General features: G+C 38.1%; 1 protein-coding gene across 5 annotated transcripts in view; it reads left to right on the forward strand.

Moving 5' to 3' along the window:
- The window catches only part of wdfy3 (WD repeat and FYVE domain containing 3), a 181,097-nt gene that overhangs the window by 24,643 nt on the left and 143,366 nt on the right, over nucleotides 1-13,088 (forward strand). For all 5 annotated transcript variants that reach the window (XM_022664815.2, XM_022664812.2, XM_022664816.2 and 2 more), the window contains exons 2-4: nucleotides 1,477-1,687; nucleotides 7,715-7,838; nucleotides 12,598-12,707. In XM_022664815.2, coding sequence (XP_022520536.2) covers nucleotides 1,508-1,687; nucleotides 7,715-7,838; nucleotides 12,598-12,707 — 414 coding nt within the window. In that variant the 5' untranslated portion in view covers nucleotides 1,477-1,507. The remainder of the gene's footprint in view (nucleotides 1-1,476; nucleotides 1,688-7,714; nucleotides 7,839-12,597; nucleotides 12,708-13,088) is intronic.

The raw sequence follows: 13,088 nt of genomic DNA on the forward strand, positions 1-13,088 counted from the left end.
CTGATGTAGCGTTGCCGAGTATCATCACAGTGCGCTCAGAGGAAAGCGCAGCAGTTCGGTTCTGATACATCAGCTCACAGACTCCTTGTGCTGATCAACAACACCCTTTGGGTGATGGGGGGAGAGAGCGCCATTTTTGCTCTCTCAGGGCTCTGGTAGCCGACTGCAAGCTACATGAACAGGATTCGAACCGGCGATCTCCTGATCATAGCACCTTAGCCCACTGGACCACTCAGAGCCCAAGTTTGTCAATATCTTTTAAAATAATGTTCTACGATTACGCATTACTGTGGCGTCAAAGTCTCAATTTTAACTCTTTGACTCAAAATATTTAACGCTCCCTAAAACTAGCAAGTTTACAGGACATCATGTTTCTGGTTTTACTGCCTGATACTGTCTGAGGTGTTTTACAAACTTTTATAAAACCTCATTCATGGTACAGAGAAACATGCAGTGTTGTAAATTAAAAAAGTCCCCACAGCACTGTTTTCCCATTTTAACTTTAATTGTAAACTAATTTTGGATCATGGACGTGTTCGGACACAGTACACACAGCTTAGTGAGTACACAAAAAAGAAGCAGTTTCACAGACGGGCATCTTTCTCTTCTCTTTTAATAAGAAATCTGAAGAATAGGCTTAATTACATTTAGATGACTGAATGGTAAAGGAAATAAAAAAATATATATGTTGAATTTCTCTTTAAAGGGCCTCTTAAGGACTCCACCCTCAGCTCAAATTTGATTCAGATGGTTGGACGTCAGCAGAGGGACGGTGTTATTGATTGACTTTCCTCTAAGCGGACTGTGATGCTACTTAGCAATGCTGCATCAGCAGCAGTTGGAAAAGAGGTGGTGGCTGACTTCACATGTATCGGAGGAGGCATGTGCTAGTCTTCACCCTCCAGGTGTTATGGCATCACTCGTGATTGGGAGAGTCATGAGTCAGTTGGGAAATTGGTCTTGTAAAATTGGTTAAAAAAAATAAAAAAATAAATAAATAAATAAACACAACCACCAGTTGGACCATATTTCAACACCCATTTTTACACGTAAACTAAAAATTAAAAATTGATTTGTTTTTAAAAAGAACAGCACTGCCTCTTTAAGCTCTGTGTTTTTCAAACCAGTGCTCCACTGGAAAACTAAATACATCAGTATCTCATTGGATCACAATGTGACAGCGAAGTGGGAGAAGTGATGACACTTATGAGCAGCAAGTGCCAGTGATGACAGTGTCATTTGTGCTAATTTTATATATTGCATCATGTGTTTACTATTAGTTTAACCTGGTTTAACATTTGTCTGTCAATACTGCTGAACCTCAGTAAAATCAGTAACCAGTTCAACACCAGCACAAAAAAAAAAAATGTATTTGAAATGTGGCGTGTTTCTCATCGCTGCTTTGTCTGCTGTGTTTTTGTTCACCACATCTCCCTCCTCCTTCATTCATCCTGTCTGTTCTCCTCCCTCTCCCAGGCCTGGCTTCGGCCTGAAGAAGCCTCTGAAGATGAACATGGTAAAGCGGATCATGGGGCGGCCGCGGCAGGAGGAGTGCAGCCCGCAGGACAATGCGCTGGGCCTCATGCACCTGCGCCGCCTCTTCTCCGAGCTGTGCCACCCGCCGCGCCACATGACCCAGAAGGAGCAGGAGGAGAAGCTCTACATGATGCTGCCTGTCTTCAACCGGGTGAGTAGTCTGGCGTGTCGATGTGTCAGTCTAATGCTGTCATTTTGACTTAGAACGTGCTGTGATGCTGTAAGACACTGATATTAAGTGATGTGATGGTAAATTAACATATTCTAAATGCTCGTGTCTGATTCTGTTACAGTTTATTTTTTTTATATAGACATTAGCCATTGTCTTAAGGTAATGTACAGGGGTTGGACAATGAAACTGAAACACCTGTCATTTTAGTGTGGGAGGTTTCAAGGCTAAATTGGAGCAGCCTGGTGGCCAATCTTCATTGATTGCTCATTGCACCAGTAAGAGCAGAGTGTGAAGGTTCAATTAGCAAAGTAAGAGCACAGTTTTGCTCAAAATATTGCAATGCACACAACATTATGGGTGACATACCAGAGTTCAAAAGAGGACAAATTGTTGATGCACGTCTTGCTGGCGCATCTGTGATTAAGACAGCATGTCTTTGTGATGTATCAAGAGCCATGGTATCCAGGGTAATGTCAGCATTCCACCAAAAGGGACGAACCACATCCAACAGGATTAACTGTGGATGCAGGAGGAAGCTGTCTGAAAGGGATGTTCGGGTGATAACCCGGAAATACGGCAGATTTCAATGTGCACCTTAACTCTCCTGTTTCCACCAGAACTGTTCATTTCAGTTTCATTGTCCAACCCTTGTAGGCCTGCCAACACCTGCTAACTGTTGTGTCAGTTATCACCAGCATCCTAATAAACAATTAAACTAAAAGTCATTCATTGTGATCCCTGTAAACATTAAATGTGATTCCTTGTTTACTAGCAGTAGAGATGTTAGTAAACAATGTTAGTGACAGTGCTAACAATTGTACCATTACAGAACTTAGAACTTTTCAAAAATGTTCTTTTACATGCAGTACCAGTCATAAGTTTGGGGACACCCTCTCATTCAATGTTTTTATTCATTTATTTTTCCACCCCATACTTTGTAAATGAATACCGAAGTCACCCAAACAAAAAAAAAAATTCTATGAAGCATTTGGGGGGGTGCCATATCGTATCGTACACAATAATATCACCAACATTTTTTAATATTGTGAACGATATTATACCCTAAAATATCGTGCCATATATATTTATATATATATATATATATATATATATATATATATATATATTTATATATATATACTAGAGACAGATTATATCTGTCCAGTATAATTTATTTCACTTTAATCCTGGATATATGGGGATATTTGGAGTTCATTATTAATATCATGACATTCTGGATCATTGACTACTGTTATAAATCTGATAAAATTCTTGTATTTTTTAATATCTCAGTTAGGGGTGTGCCATATCATATCGTATGCAGTAATAAAATATTTTCATTTTTGTTGCAGTTTAATTCAGTGTTTTTCCATATCGACAAGAGTATAGTTATCATAAAAATAACCATGAAATATCGTGATATTAATTTAGGGCCATATAGCCCACCCCTACTAGCAACAATGATACACTTATGCTGTGTAACAGAGGTAACTCTTGGTCTTCCCACATCACCCATCTCAGTTGGGTTTAAAGCAGGGGATTATGGAGAACAAACATTTTTTTTTTTTTTTTACGGTTTTACTACTTAATTCCATGTGTGTCTTAATTGTTTTCACATCTTTAATATTAATTTACAATGTAAAAAATTAATAAATCTAGAAAACATTGAATGAGAAATATACTGTATATCACAGTATAATAAAATATTGTCATATTCCCACATTTTTTTGTATTTAGGAACGAATTTGCGATCAGCTCACCCAGGATGCACATAATAGCAGGTGTAAATGTGGGCAATTTAAGTGGATTTAAGTTAAAATGTTTTCTTATTTTACATTGTAAAGTGGAACATCTCTGGTTAAATGTGTTTTGTGTTTTATTATTGTCTGTTACAGGCTTCAGATCTGTGTGAAGCTGTATTTAGGCTTGAGCTCTGTGTAGTCTTGCCTTAGGCTTAAACTCTGCCTAGGAAACTGGCTCTATTATTACTTGCATATTATATCACATATCCATTTTCATGTTATTTCCAGGCTAAGATACTCTGTTGTATAAGTAGCGACATGGGGTAATGCACTAATAAATGCTGGTGTTTTTGTGTCACCGTTAAAACAGGGACGCTGAAAAGTGATTTGTCAGGTTGTCAAGTGGCTGTGATTTTTACTTCACTGGAACCATGTGAGACTGGTCAGCACTCTGAGACAGCAGAAATTTCTGTGATTTAGTAGAGCACTTAAATCTCAAGCTTGCTGTATTTTAGAGACCAGCAGCGTGGAGGGTCACAACATTTAAATACATTCTGTTTATTTGTTACTTGTTACAGTGGTATAAAAAAGGTTTTACCACCCCTGATAATTTTTATAAATTTCCTTTATAAATCATTGGTTGTTTGGATCAGCATATTCAATTAAATATATGTATGAGGTGAACTTAAGTTTATAGGATTTACCGAGAGTGTGCAATAATTCTAACTTTCGGCTCCCCAACAAAGAAAAAATACATCAATATTTAGTAGATCCTCCTTTTGCAGAAATAACAGCCTCTAAACACCTCCTATAACTTCCAATGAGAGTCTGGCTTCTGGTTGAAGGTATTTTGGATCATTCGTCTTTACAAAACATCTCCAGTTCAGTCAGGTTTGATGGTTTCTGAACATGAACAGCCTGGTTTAAATCACACCACAGATTTTCAATAATATTCAGGTCTGTGGACTGAGATGATCATTCCAGAATGTTGTATTTGTTCCTCTGCATGAATGATTTAGTAGATTTTGAGCAGGGTTTAGTGTTTAAGGTCGTTGTCTTGTTTGAGTATCCAGGCCCGGAGCAACTTCAACTTTATCACTGATTCTAAAACATTGTTCTCAAGAATCTGCTGGTATTGACTGGAATCCATGTGACCCTCCAAGTAACTAAAGCAGTTTCCTCAGTCCACAGCACCTTATTCCAAAATGAAGCTGCTTTATCCAAATGTGCTTTATCTTTAGCATACCTCAAGCGACTCTGTGCTTGAGGCGACTCTGTGCTTAGAAAAGGCTTCTGCATTTCTCTACCATACAGCCTCTCCTTGTGCAAAGTGTTCTGCATAGAACATCATCTGCAGTAAGATGATGTAGGTCTTTGGAGCTGGTCTGTGGTCTGTGGTCTGTAGGTTGACTATGACTGTTCTCACCATCCTTCCTTTTTGCTTATCTAAGCTTTTTCTTGTTCTGCCACTTCAGGTCTTAACTAGAACTGTGCCTGTGGTTCTTCCATTTCCTCACTATGTTCCTCACAGTGGAAACTGACAGCTGAAATCTCTGAGATTTTAAGCTTTTTGTATTCTTCTCCTGAACCATGATGTTGAACAATCTTTGTTTTCAGGTCATTTGAGAGTTTTGTTTTGAGGATCCTATGTTGCCACATTTTAGAGAGGAGAAAACCCAACATTAACCCTTTTTTATAATTGAATTCATTCGTGTGAATTTATGTCAAAGGTCAATGGATTTACCAAACAAATATTGTTTTCCAATAATTAGTGCTAATTGTACTCAAATTGATAAAATACCCAACTTTATGCACGTGCCTAATTTAGTTTAAAGAATTATTGCACACTTTCTGTAAATTCTGTAAATTTCATTTCACTTCTCAAACATCACTGTGTTCGTCTGCTATATGATATATGATATATTTAACTGAAATTGCTGATCTGATAAAACAATGATTTATCATTGGTGCCCAATCTTTTTCACACACCACTGTAATTATTTCATTCAGCTCAAATAATAACTGTACAGTCAACAATAATATGAATGTTAATCCCTGTATCTTTCCATTCTGTAAGACATTTAAAGACTTACAGACCTGATAGACCAGCACCTATGCCTCACACTTGATCCAGAGAGGTTAATCAGTCATTGTGGAATCAAGGGTCTCTCAGCGTGGTCGAGTGTGCTGTGGTATTAATCAGCCTGTACAGATTATACAGAAAGACTGCTAATGTCTTCTCTAACTGTTCATAATTGCGTGAGTGAGCACCATCCTCTTTCCGTCCATGAGGGCTTGAAGAGCACTTGTTAAAGTATAATGAAGCAGACCCAGCGATGGCTGGAACAGTCATTGGTATTCAAGTTTAATAGGAGTGTTTGAAACGCTGTGGTTGAAGTGATAGTGTTAGCATTCTAATAGGAAACCCTTGGACGGCTTAGATATTGGCTATATTAAGGCAATATAATATGTATCATTTTACCTTAAAGTAATAGATTAGCTACCTTCAGTCATGTTGGCTGTAAACGTGAGAATAATGTCTATTGTTGCTACGCCAGGTTTGGCATGCTACTAATTACATATTGTACCTTCTGATGATCATTCTATATAAAACCTACAATATTATTCTACCTAATTGGTCCACATGTTTCTGTCACTTTCAGCAACTGTTTTCTATTTGTCAGCTTGTCCAGAAATGCATCTGTAACACACATCCTTTAGGAGTGTCTAAATCTACTTACCAATTGTCCCATCCATTCACCAGCTACTCATCTGAATATTCCCCATCACAAGTGATGCCACAACACAAGGAGGGTAAAGACTAGCACATGCCTCCTCTGATACATGTGAAGTCAGCCACCGCCTCTTTTCAAACTGCTGCTGATGTAGCACTGCTGAGTAGCATCACAGCGCTAATGCTTGGAGGAAAGCGCAGCGACTCGATTCCTCACAGACACCCTCACAGCTCACACACGCCCTGTGCTGATCAACATCACCCTTTGGAGTGATGAGAGGAAAGAGCGCCATCTACCCACCCAGAGAGAGCAAGACCAGTTGTGCTCTCTCAGGCCTTGGGCAGCTGATGGCAAGCTGCATGACTGGGATTCGAACTAGCAATCTCCCGATCGTATGGCAGTGCTTTTAGTAAAACCTCTCCCAGAACAACATACACACACACACAAGTAATTACATAATGAGTTGGTATGCTTTGGTAGACATGTTTGTCTACCGAGTGTAAATGCATTTGGTTAAAATGTAATCAGAATACAATCTGAATAGTAATCAAGTGAAGTGAACAGGTGTGAACAGGCTCTAATGGTGCTTTTGCACTCACGCTACTCGACTCATCTCAACTCAAATCTACTTAGCTCTTTTGCTATTCCATTAGGCAATTTTAATACCTGGTACCTGCAACATTAGTACATGCTTGCTCATGGTTCCAAGCAAGCGGGTTGCAGAGCTGATTGCTGATTGGCCAGAGAGATTCTTCACTGTATGCAGTGCTATGACAAAAAGCAACAACCCAGTAAGCTGGAACACAGCCCTCTTCAGCAGTCTCCACTGTTATTCTGATATCCCACAGACAGTGGGGGATAGGGACAGTGCTGTTTTGTGATGTCGCCAGCTACATTTTGAGGGGGGCTTGGGGAACATACCAGATACCAGGTGTACAAACACACAGTACTGTGGAAAAAAGCCACAAGAAACCTGAATAGAACCTTTCTTGCCCTGTTGGAGGCAGCCTCGTAGTAGTGTGCAGCTGAGCAGCTGTGAATGGCTCATTTGTGTGTATCTATGACACACAGTCCAGCAGTTAGCTTATAAACCAGGCAATTTGATGGCTGATTAAATTTAATAAAGTGATTTCAGGAGCATTTTAGGTCTGATAGGCATGCACAAACAGAGTTAGACCTGTTCCTTTGAGTGTGCGACATGCGTGAGTGAGTGTGCATGTTAGAACTTCCTTACGTGGAGTTTTTTTTACAGTATTCATTGATATTGACCTTTTAAAAAAACTGATATTTTAAATGCATTATTTAATTATATGACTTCCTGAGACTCTTCACCATCCACACTTTCAGATAAGTGTTTATATGAGAGTTTTGATCAGTTATGTTCATATTTTTAGAGCAAAAATCAAGTTAATGCAAGCCAAGCCCTAACCCTGTGAAGTTTATGGTTTATCTCATTTAAAGGTTTGTCTCTCTCTCTCCCTAGTCTGTGTGTGAAAGTCTGAACAAACCTCTCTGTCTCTCTCTGGCAGGTGTTTGGGAACGCGCCCCCGAGCACGATGAATGAAAAGTTTTCAGACCTGCTGCAGTTCACCACTCAGGTGTCCAGACTAATGGTGACCGAAATCAGACGACGAGCATCCAATAAATCTACAGGTAACAACCCACTCAATCTGATCTGTTTCCTCTTTTATTTGCTGACATTTGTTAGGATCAGCCAGTTCCTTTTGGTGTTCAGGGATGTAAACTTAAAATGAAAAATCTGCTCTAAAAGTTAGCCGCTAATGCTGCTGCACCCAGCCTTAGTGGAAATCTGGAAATCTAAGCTTACTGTCAATAAACAGAAGCGCTTTACTCACCCAAATAAACAGTTTTTATGAGAGAAATCTATGTAGATTAACGTCCATCACTCTTTTGACTTTTGTCTTAGCTTAGCTTTTGAACTGCTGAATTGGAAGGAAAACATGGCGACACCCCTGTTTCTTTACTAGTGTCGCACAATGCACCTTATATTCCGATGCGCCTTATGTATGAAAATAGACCAGAAAATAGATATTTATTGGTAGTGCGCCTTGTAATTTACATTTACATTTAAATATCTACTTTATTTACATTAAAAATATCCAAGCTTAATAAAATATGATAGGCCACATGGTTTACACATACATGCACTTTTTGATATTTGCACTGGTGATTTTAATGTTTGTTTCAATTTAAAAAGTATAAAAAATTGCCTTAAATGTATTGTTCCCATTAATATGTTTAGTAAGCAATTATTATTATCATTTAAGAAGCTCAAACTTGTACAATATTTGTAAAAAAAATGTTTTAACAGGTTTTTGAATAAGGAAAATGTAGTTCATCTTTATCATCCAAATTTCCAAAAATATAAATTTTGTTTCAATTTTGCACACCCCTTCTTCCTATTCATAGAGATCAGAGCTGGTCTTGTGTGGCTAGAAATAATTTCCTAGCTACAATGCAAAGATGGCTGCCAAGTGAACAGGCTTTGCTTTAAAGACTTCTAGTGCTTAGCACATGCTGCATACTGGTAAAAAGACACATGGAGTTCAATTTGACCATTCCAATTAATGTGGCATCAATTCAAATCAGATATGTATGTATCTGACCAATAAAATATATCACTATTTTTCAAGATTCTGACAGTTTCACAGTATGTCACAGTATGTTATTTTATGTTATTTATATATATTTTTTGTATTACTGGGCTTTTATATTGATTTGTGACTTACTTTATTGTTAGGAGTACATATAATATAAAACACTAAGGCTTTAAATTAAGACTTTGATTAGTATTGGGTTCACTTTGTACCACAAAATACGCAATATATGAAGAAATCAGACTTTATTATCAGAAAAAACAGCTTAATAACATAAACAATAGTCTTTAAAAAGAGATAAACCAACACATTTTACACAGCTTCCTTTACAAAACTTTTGTCCGAGCTGTGGGTCGATTATGCAATTATGCTCCTTTCATTCCAGGCTGCTAACTGTTATGCTTGTTATGCTAACTGGCTGGCGTTATCTAGTGAGCTGTATGTGCTTCTTTGGTGGCGCTGTTCTACACAGTGCTCCGCAGCACCTCTAGCGGTATGTGAAAAATGCATACTGATTTTAAAATTCTTTCTGGTTTACCCTATGAACTGGTATATCGCCCAGCACTAATTTGGCTGATTTCAGTCTGGTAATTTGAATGTACCTACAAATCCTATAAACTATATTGTGCAATCAGGTATGGTCAGTTACACATCAAAAGTAAACTAAAGAAAGGTATACAAAAAAGACTCCCAGAGCAGTAAAAGTTATTCTATATGACAGAATTGTCAATTGTCAGTTGTCTCATGGAGTTACAAGTGGTTTAGTGGCTTGTCTTTCTGTTCTTTTTTCCCCCGTTTTTACTGCTGTGCTCTCTTGCTTCACTGCTCTGACTGAATCTATTGCAGCCTTTTCTGTTTCTGCTTTACAGCCTCAAAGGAACTTCTGAGAGTCACACACACAGGCTCACATAGCTTTAAGATCTTATCTCTGAAGGATTTCCATGTACTAAACATTCCAAGCAGCTTGTTCCAGCACAGTATGGGAACATCGGTTTAGTGATCAAATCAGTCCTGCAGCATATTGAGGAAAAAAAGCCCTGGCCCTGGATCCACATTAGCTGGTGATAACATATATACAGTACCAGTCAAAAGTAGACATGGAATTTAAACTAGCAATTTCCAGGCCTGAATAAGTTTCGGAAAAATAAAAATACAGATACAGAAAGTTTTGGAAAACATTTTTTAAAAGGTAAATGTACTTAAAATCTGAAGAAAATTTGGTCTTCAAATCTATGTGTTTCAGTTTATCGATGGATAAAATCTATTTTGAGCTAACAAATACGTCAGCTCAGAGTTAATTCAGTAATTTAGCCTGACACAATGCAGCTCTCAGGATCTGACACACATTTTATTATTGAAGATTGTGTGTCAGGTTCAATTTAGACTACTATAATCGATTTCAATTATATTTTGTTGATTTAGTTGACAATTTGCCTTAAAGGAAAAGTCTTGAAAAAATCATGCAAATTTATTGGTTAAAAAGTTATTCAATGTTGCATTTTGAGTTAATACTGAAGTGATCCAGACTATGAAGGAACACATAAGGAATTATGTAGTAACTTAAAAGTTACTACATTAGTAACTTGTAGTAACTTAAAAGTTACTACATGAAACAAACCAAAATTTAAAATAATGTGAAGTATTTAGATGCTCTTATCTGGCGTTCTGTTAACTTGTGGTTTCTGAGGCTGGTAACTTTTGAAGAATTTATCTTGTGCAACAGAGAAAACTCTTGCTTTAACTCTTTTGGGGCATTCCTGATGAGAGCCGGTTCCATCATCAAAATGTTTTTGATGGCCTTTGTGACTGCACTTAAGGATACTATCAGCTTTCAAGACATTCTTGAAGTCGTCAGTTTGGATTGACCTTTAATTCTTAAACTATTTATTTTCTTTACTTAGTTGAGTAGTTCTTGCTATAATATGGATTAGAACATTACTTAAATAGAGCTATTTACTGTATACTTACTCAACTCTACCTCTTCACAACTTTACAACTGATGCTCTCAAACAGAAAAAGGCTACGTTCACATTACATGTATCTGTGTGTAGTGTGAACGGATCTGTCCCTAATATGTGTCACGTGCCCACATTAATACGTGAAAAAATGTTGCCGCCTTCAACAACAACAAAAAACCTCATATTTGAGAGATGACTCGTAGCTTTATAAAGGGAAATGGATGAGTTATCAGCTCATATGTGGAGCATCTTTTGCTGGAGTGGAGAGTAAACAGCTGGTCTGAAGTACATGTTCAGGTCGAGAAGGTGAAAAAAGGACAGGCTGTGTTTGCTTTTGCTGTTTTTGCAGCTAAAGCTGCACAGCAGCACCAAGAGATGTGTTTTGGGTACGAGAAAGCAACACGTAGCGCACACGTAAAGGAAAAAAAAAAAGACACAAGAATTCTGATTTGACCGTTCACATTCATGTCGCATGTCAATGGATTGGATACATATTCGATTTAGGACCACATATGAAAGTGACTCAAATCTGATTTAAAAAAAATCTGGCACGTTCACACGAAAAAAATGAAAAAATCAGATCTGAGCCATATTGAGCAAAAAATCAGAGTTGAGTCATTTCAGCCTGGTAATGTGAATGTAGCCTAAGAGGACAAAAAATTTGAGTAATTAACACTTGATGAGTTCAGCACAGCTGTTAACTGAAAGCCTGAATTCCAGGTGACTCTGCCTTATAAAGGTGAATGAGAAAATCCAGCCAAGATGTGTAGAGCTGTCATCTAAGCAAGAGGTGCTACTTTTTGACCTTCCATCCACATGAAAACAGTGTTTTTGGTCACTTTTCGAAAAAGCTTTCCAGGGTGGAGATTTTTTTTTAAACTCCGCTACCAGCAGAGCCGTGTGGACGGGGAAAACGAAGCTTTCTGAAAACGCTGACGTCACATAGCCAGTCTGCACATATCTGCTTTTTGTTTCCATTAGCTTAGCCTGTTCAGAATGAGCCTGAAACAGGGACAGCGCCTGGATTGGTTCTTTTTTTTTTGCAATTTGCAAATTAATAACATGTTTACAGCTCAATTTAATGTAACTCTCACATGAGCCAACACAGCAGAGGCACAAAAATGCGCTGCGTGCAGTTTTTTCTCGATCCTCCTGTCCGGAGGTAACCTACGAATCTTACCGTGAACGTAGATTCCAGGACCAGGTCTGGACCCTCAAGCACCTGGTGGGACAATTTTGAAAATAAAGTCTTGAAAGTCCTGTTCATTTTAGCATTTTTGAGGGGTATGTCGTTTCCGTGTGCACAGGGATATTTTTTAAAATTCTGCTTGTGTAAATATATTGTGTAAAGAGACAAAAACCTCAGTTTTTAAAATGATCCGGATTCGTGTGGACGGTGCCTAAAAGATAAAACATATTTAGTTTTTTGAACCCTTTTTTTTGTTCTCTAATTTATTCTGTATGTTTTTCTTTATAGTTGACTTGGATGACTTTAGTATTAATCTACAATGCAGAACATTTTAAAATAATTGAATTTAAGGTGTGTCCTTTTGTTTTTAGCCCAGATATTTTTAATTCTGTCCTCAGTGCATTTGTGCGTTTTGCCATTTTGTGTGTGTTCTGTTGGGACGGATAATGTTCTGCAGCTTGAGTCAGTGATGGATGGAAGAGTGAAGGCTTTTGCATGTCATTGTCTCTAATTGACTCACTAGCCTCCCCCAGATGAGCCCAGTCACACTCAGAGCCGTGTGTAAAAATGAATTCGATCCACATGAACAGACTGTTTCACACAGTGATAACTCTGTGTTTGTGTGTGCATGTGTGTTTCTGCTACAGAGGCAGCAAGCAGAGCCATTGTGCAGTTTTTGGAGGTGAATCAGAGCGAGGAGGCGAGTCGTGGCTGGATGCTCTTGACCACCATCAACCTGCTGGCCTCTTCTGGACAGGTTTGTGTTCTTCCAGTCTTGGAGATAAAATAAGCTGGAGTTAAACAGTGGGTAAAACAATGTCATGGCCAGTTAACTCAGAATACATAACAGATCAGATGGGATCAGATAAATAATGGCTGCAGTAGAGGCAGGTCCTTTGTCTCTTATCTCCTCTCCCTGTCTTCCTTAATCTTTCTTTCTCTAAAAGGGAAATGAGAAATGAGTCGGTTGTCATCACGTTCCTCCACTCCCTGTAATAATCTACTTTATTAGATTTCTATGTACAAAAAATAAGAGATCATTTAAAAATGATGTTTCCTTAATTTTACCAAATTGAAAACCTCTGGAATATAATCAAGAGGAAGATGATCGAAAGCCATCAAATCAAGCTAAACTGCT

This window comes from Astyanax mexicanus, chromosome 22 (assembly GCF_023375975.1).
Source record: "Astyanax mexicanus isolate ESR-SI-001 chromosome 22, AstMex3_surface, whole genome shotgun sequence".
In the NCBI taxonomy this organism is placed as follows: Eukaryota; Metazoa; Chordata; class Actinopteri; order Characiformes; family Acestrorhamphidae; genus Astyanax; species Astyanax mexicanus.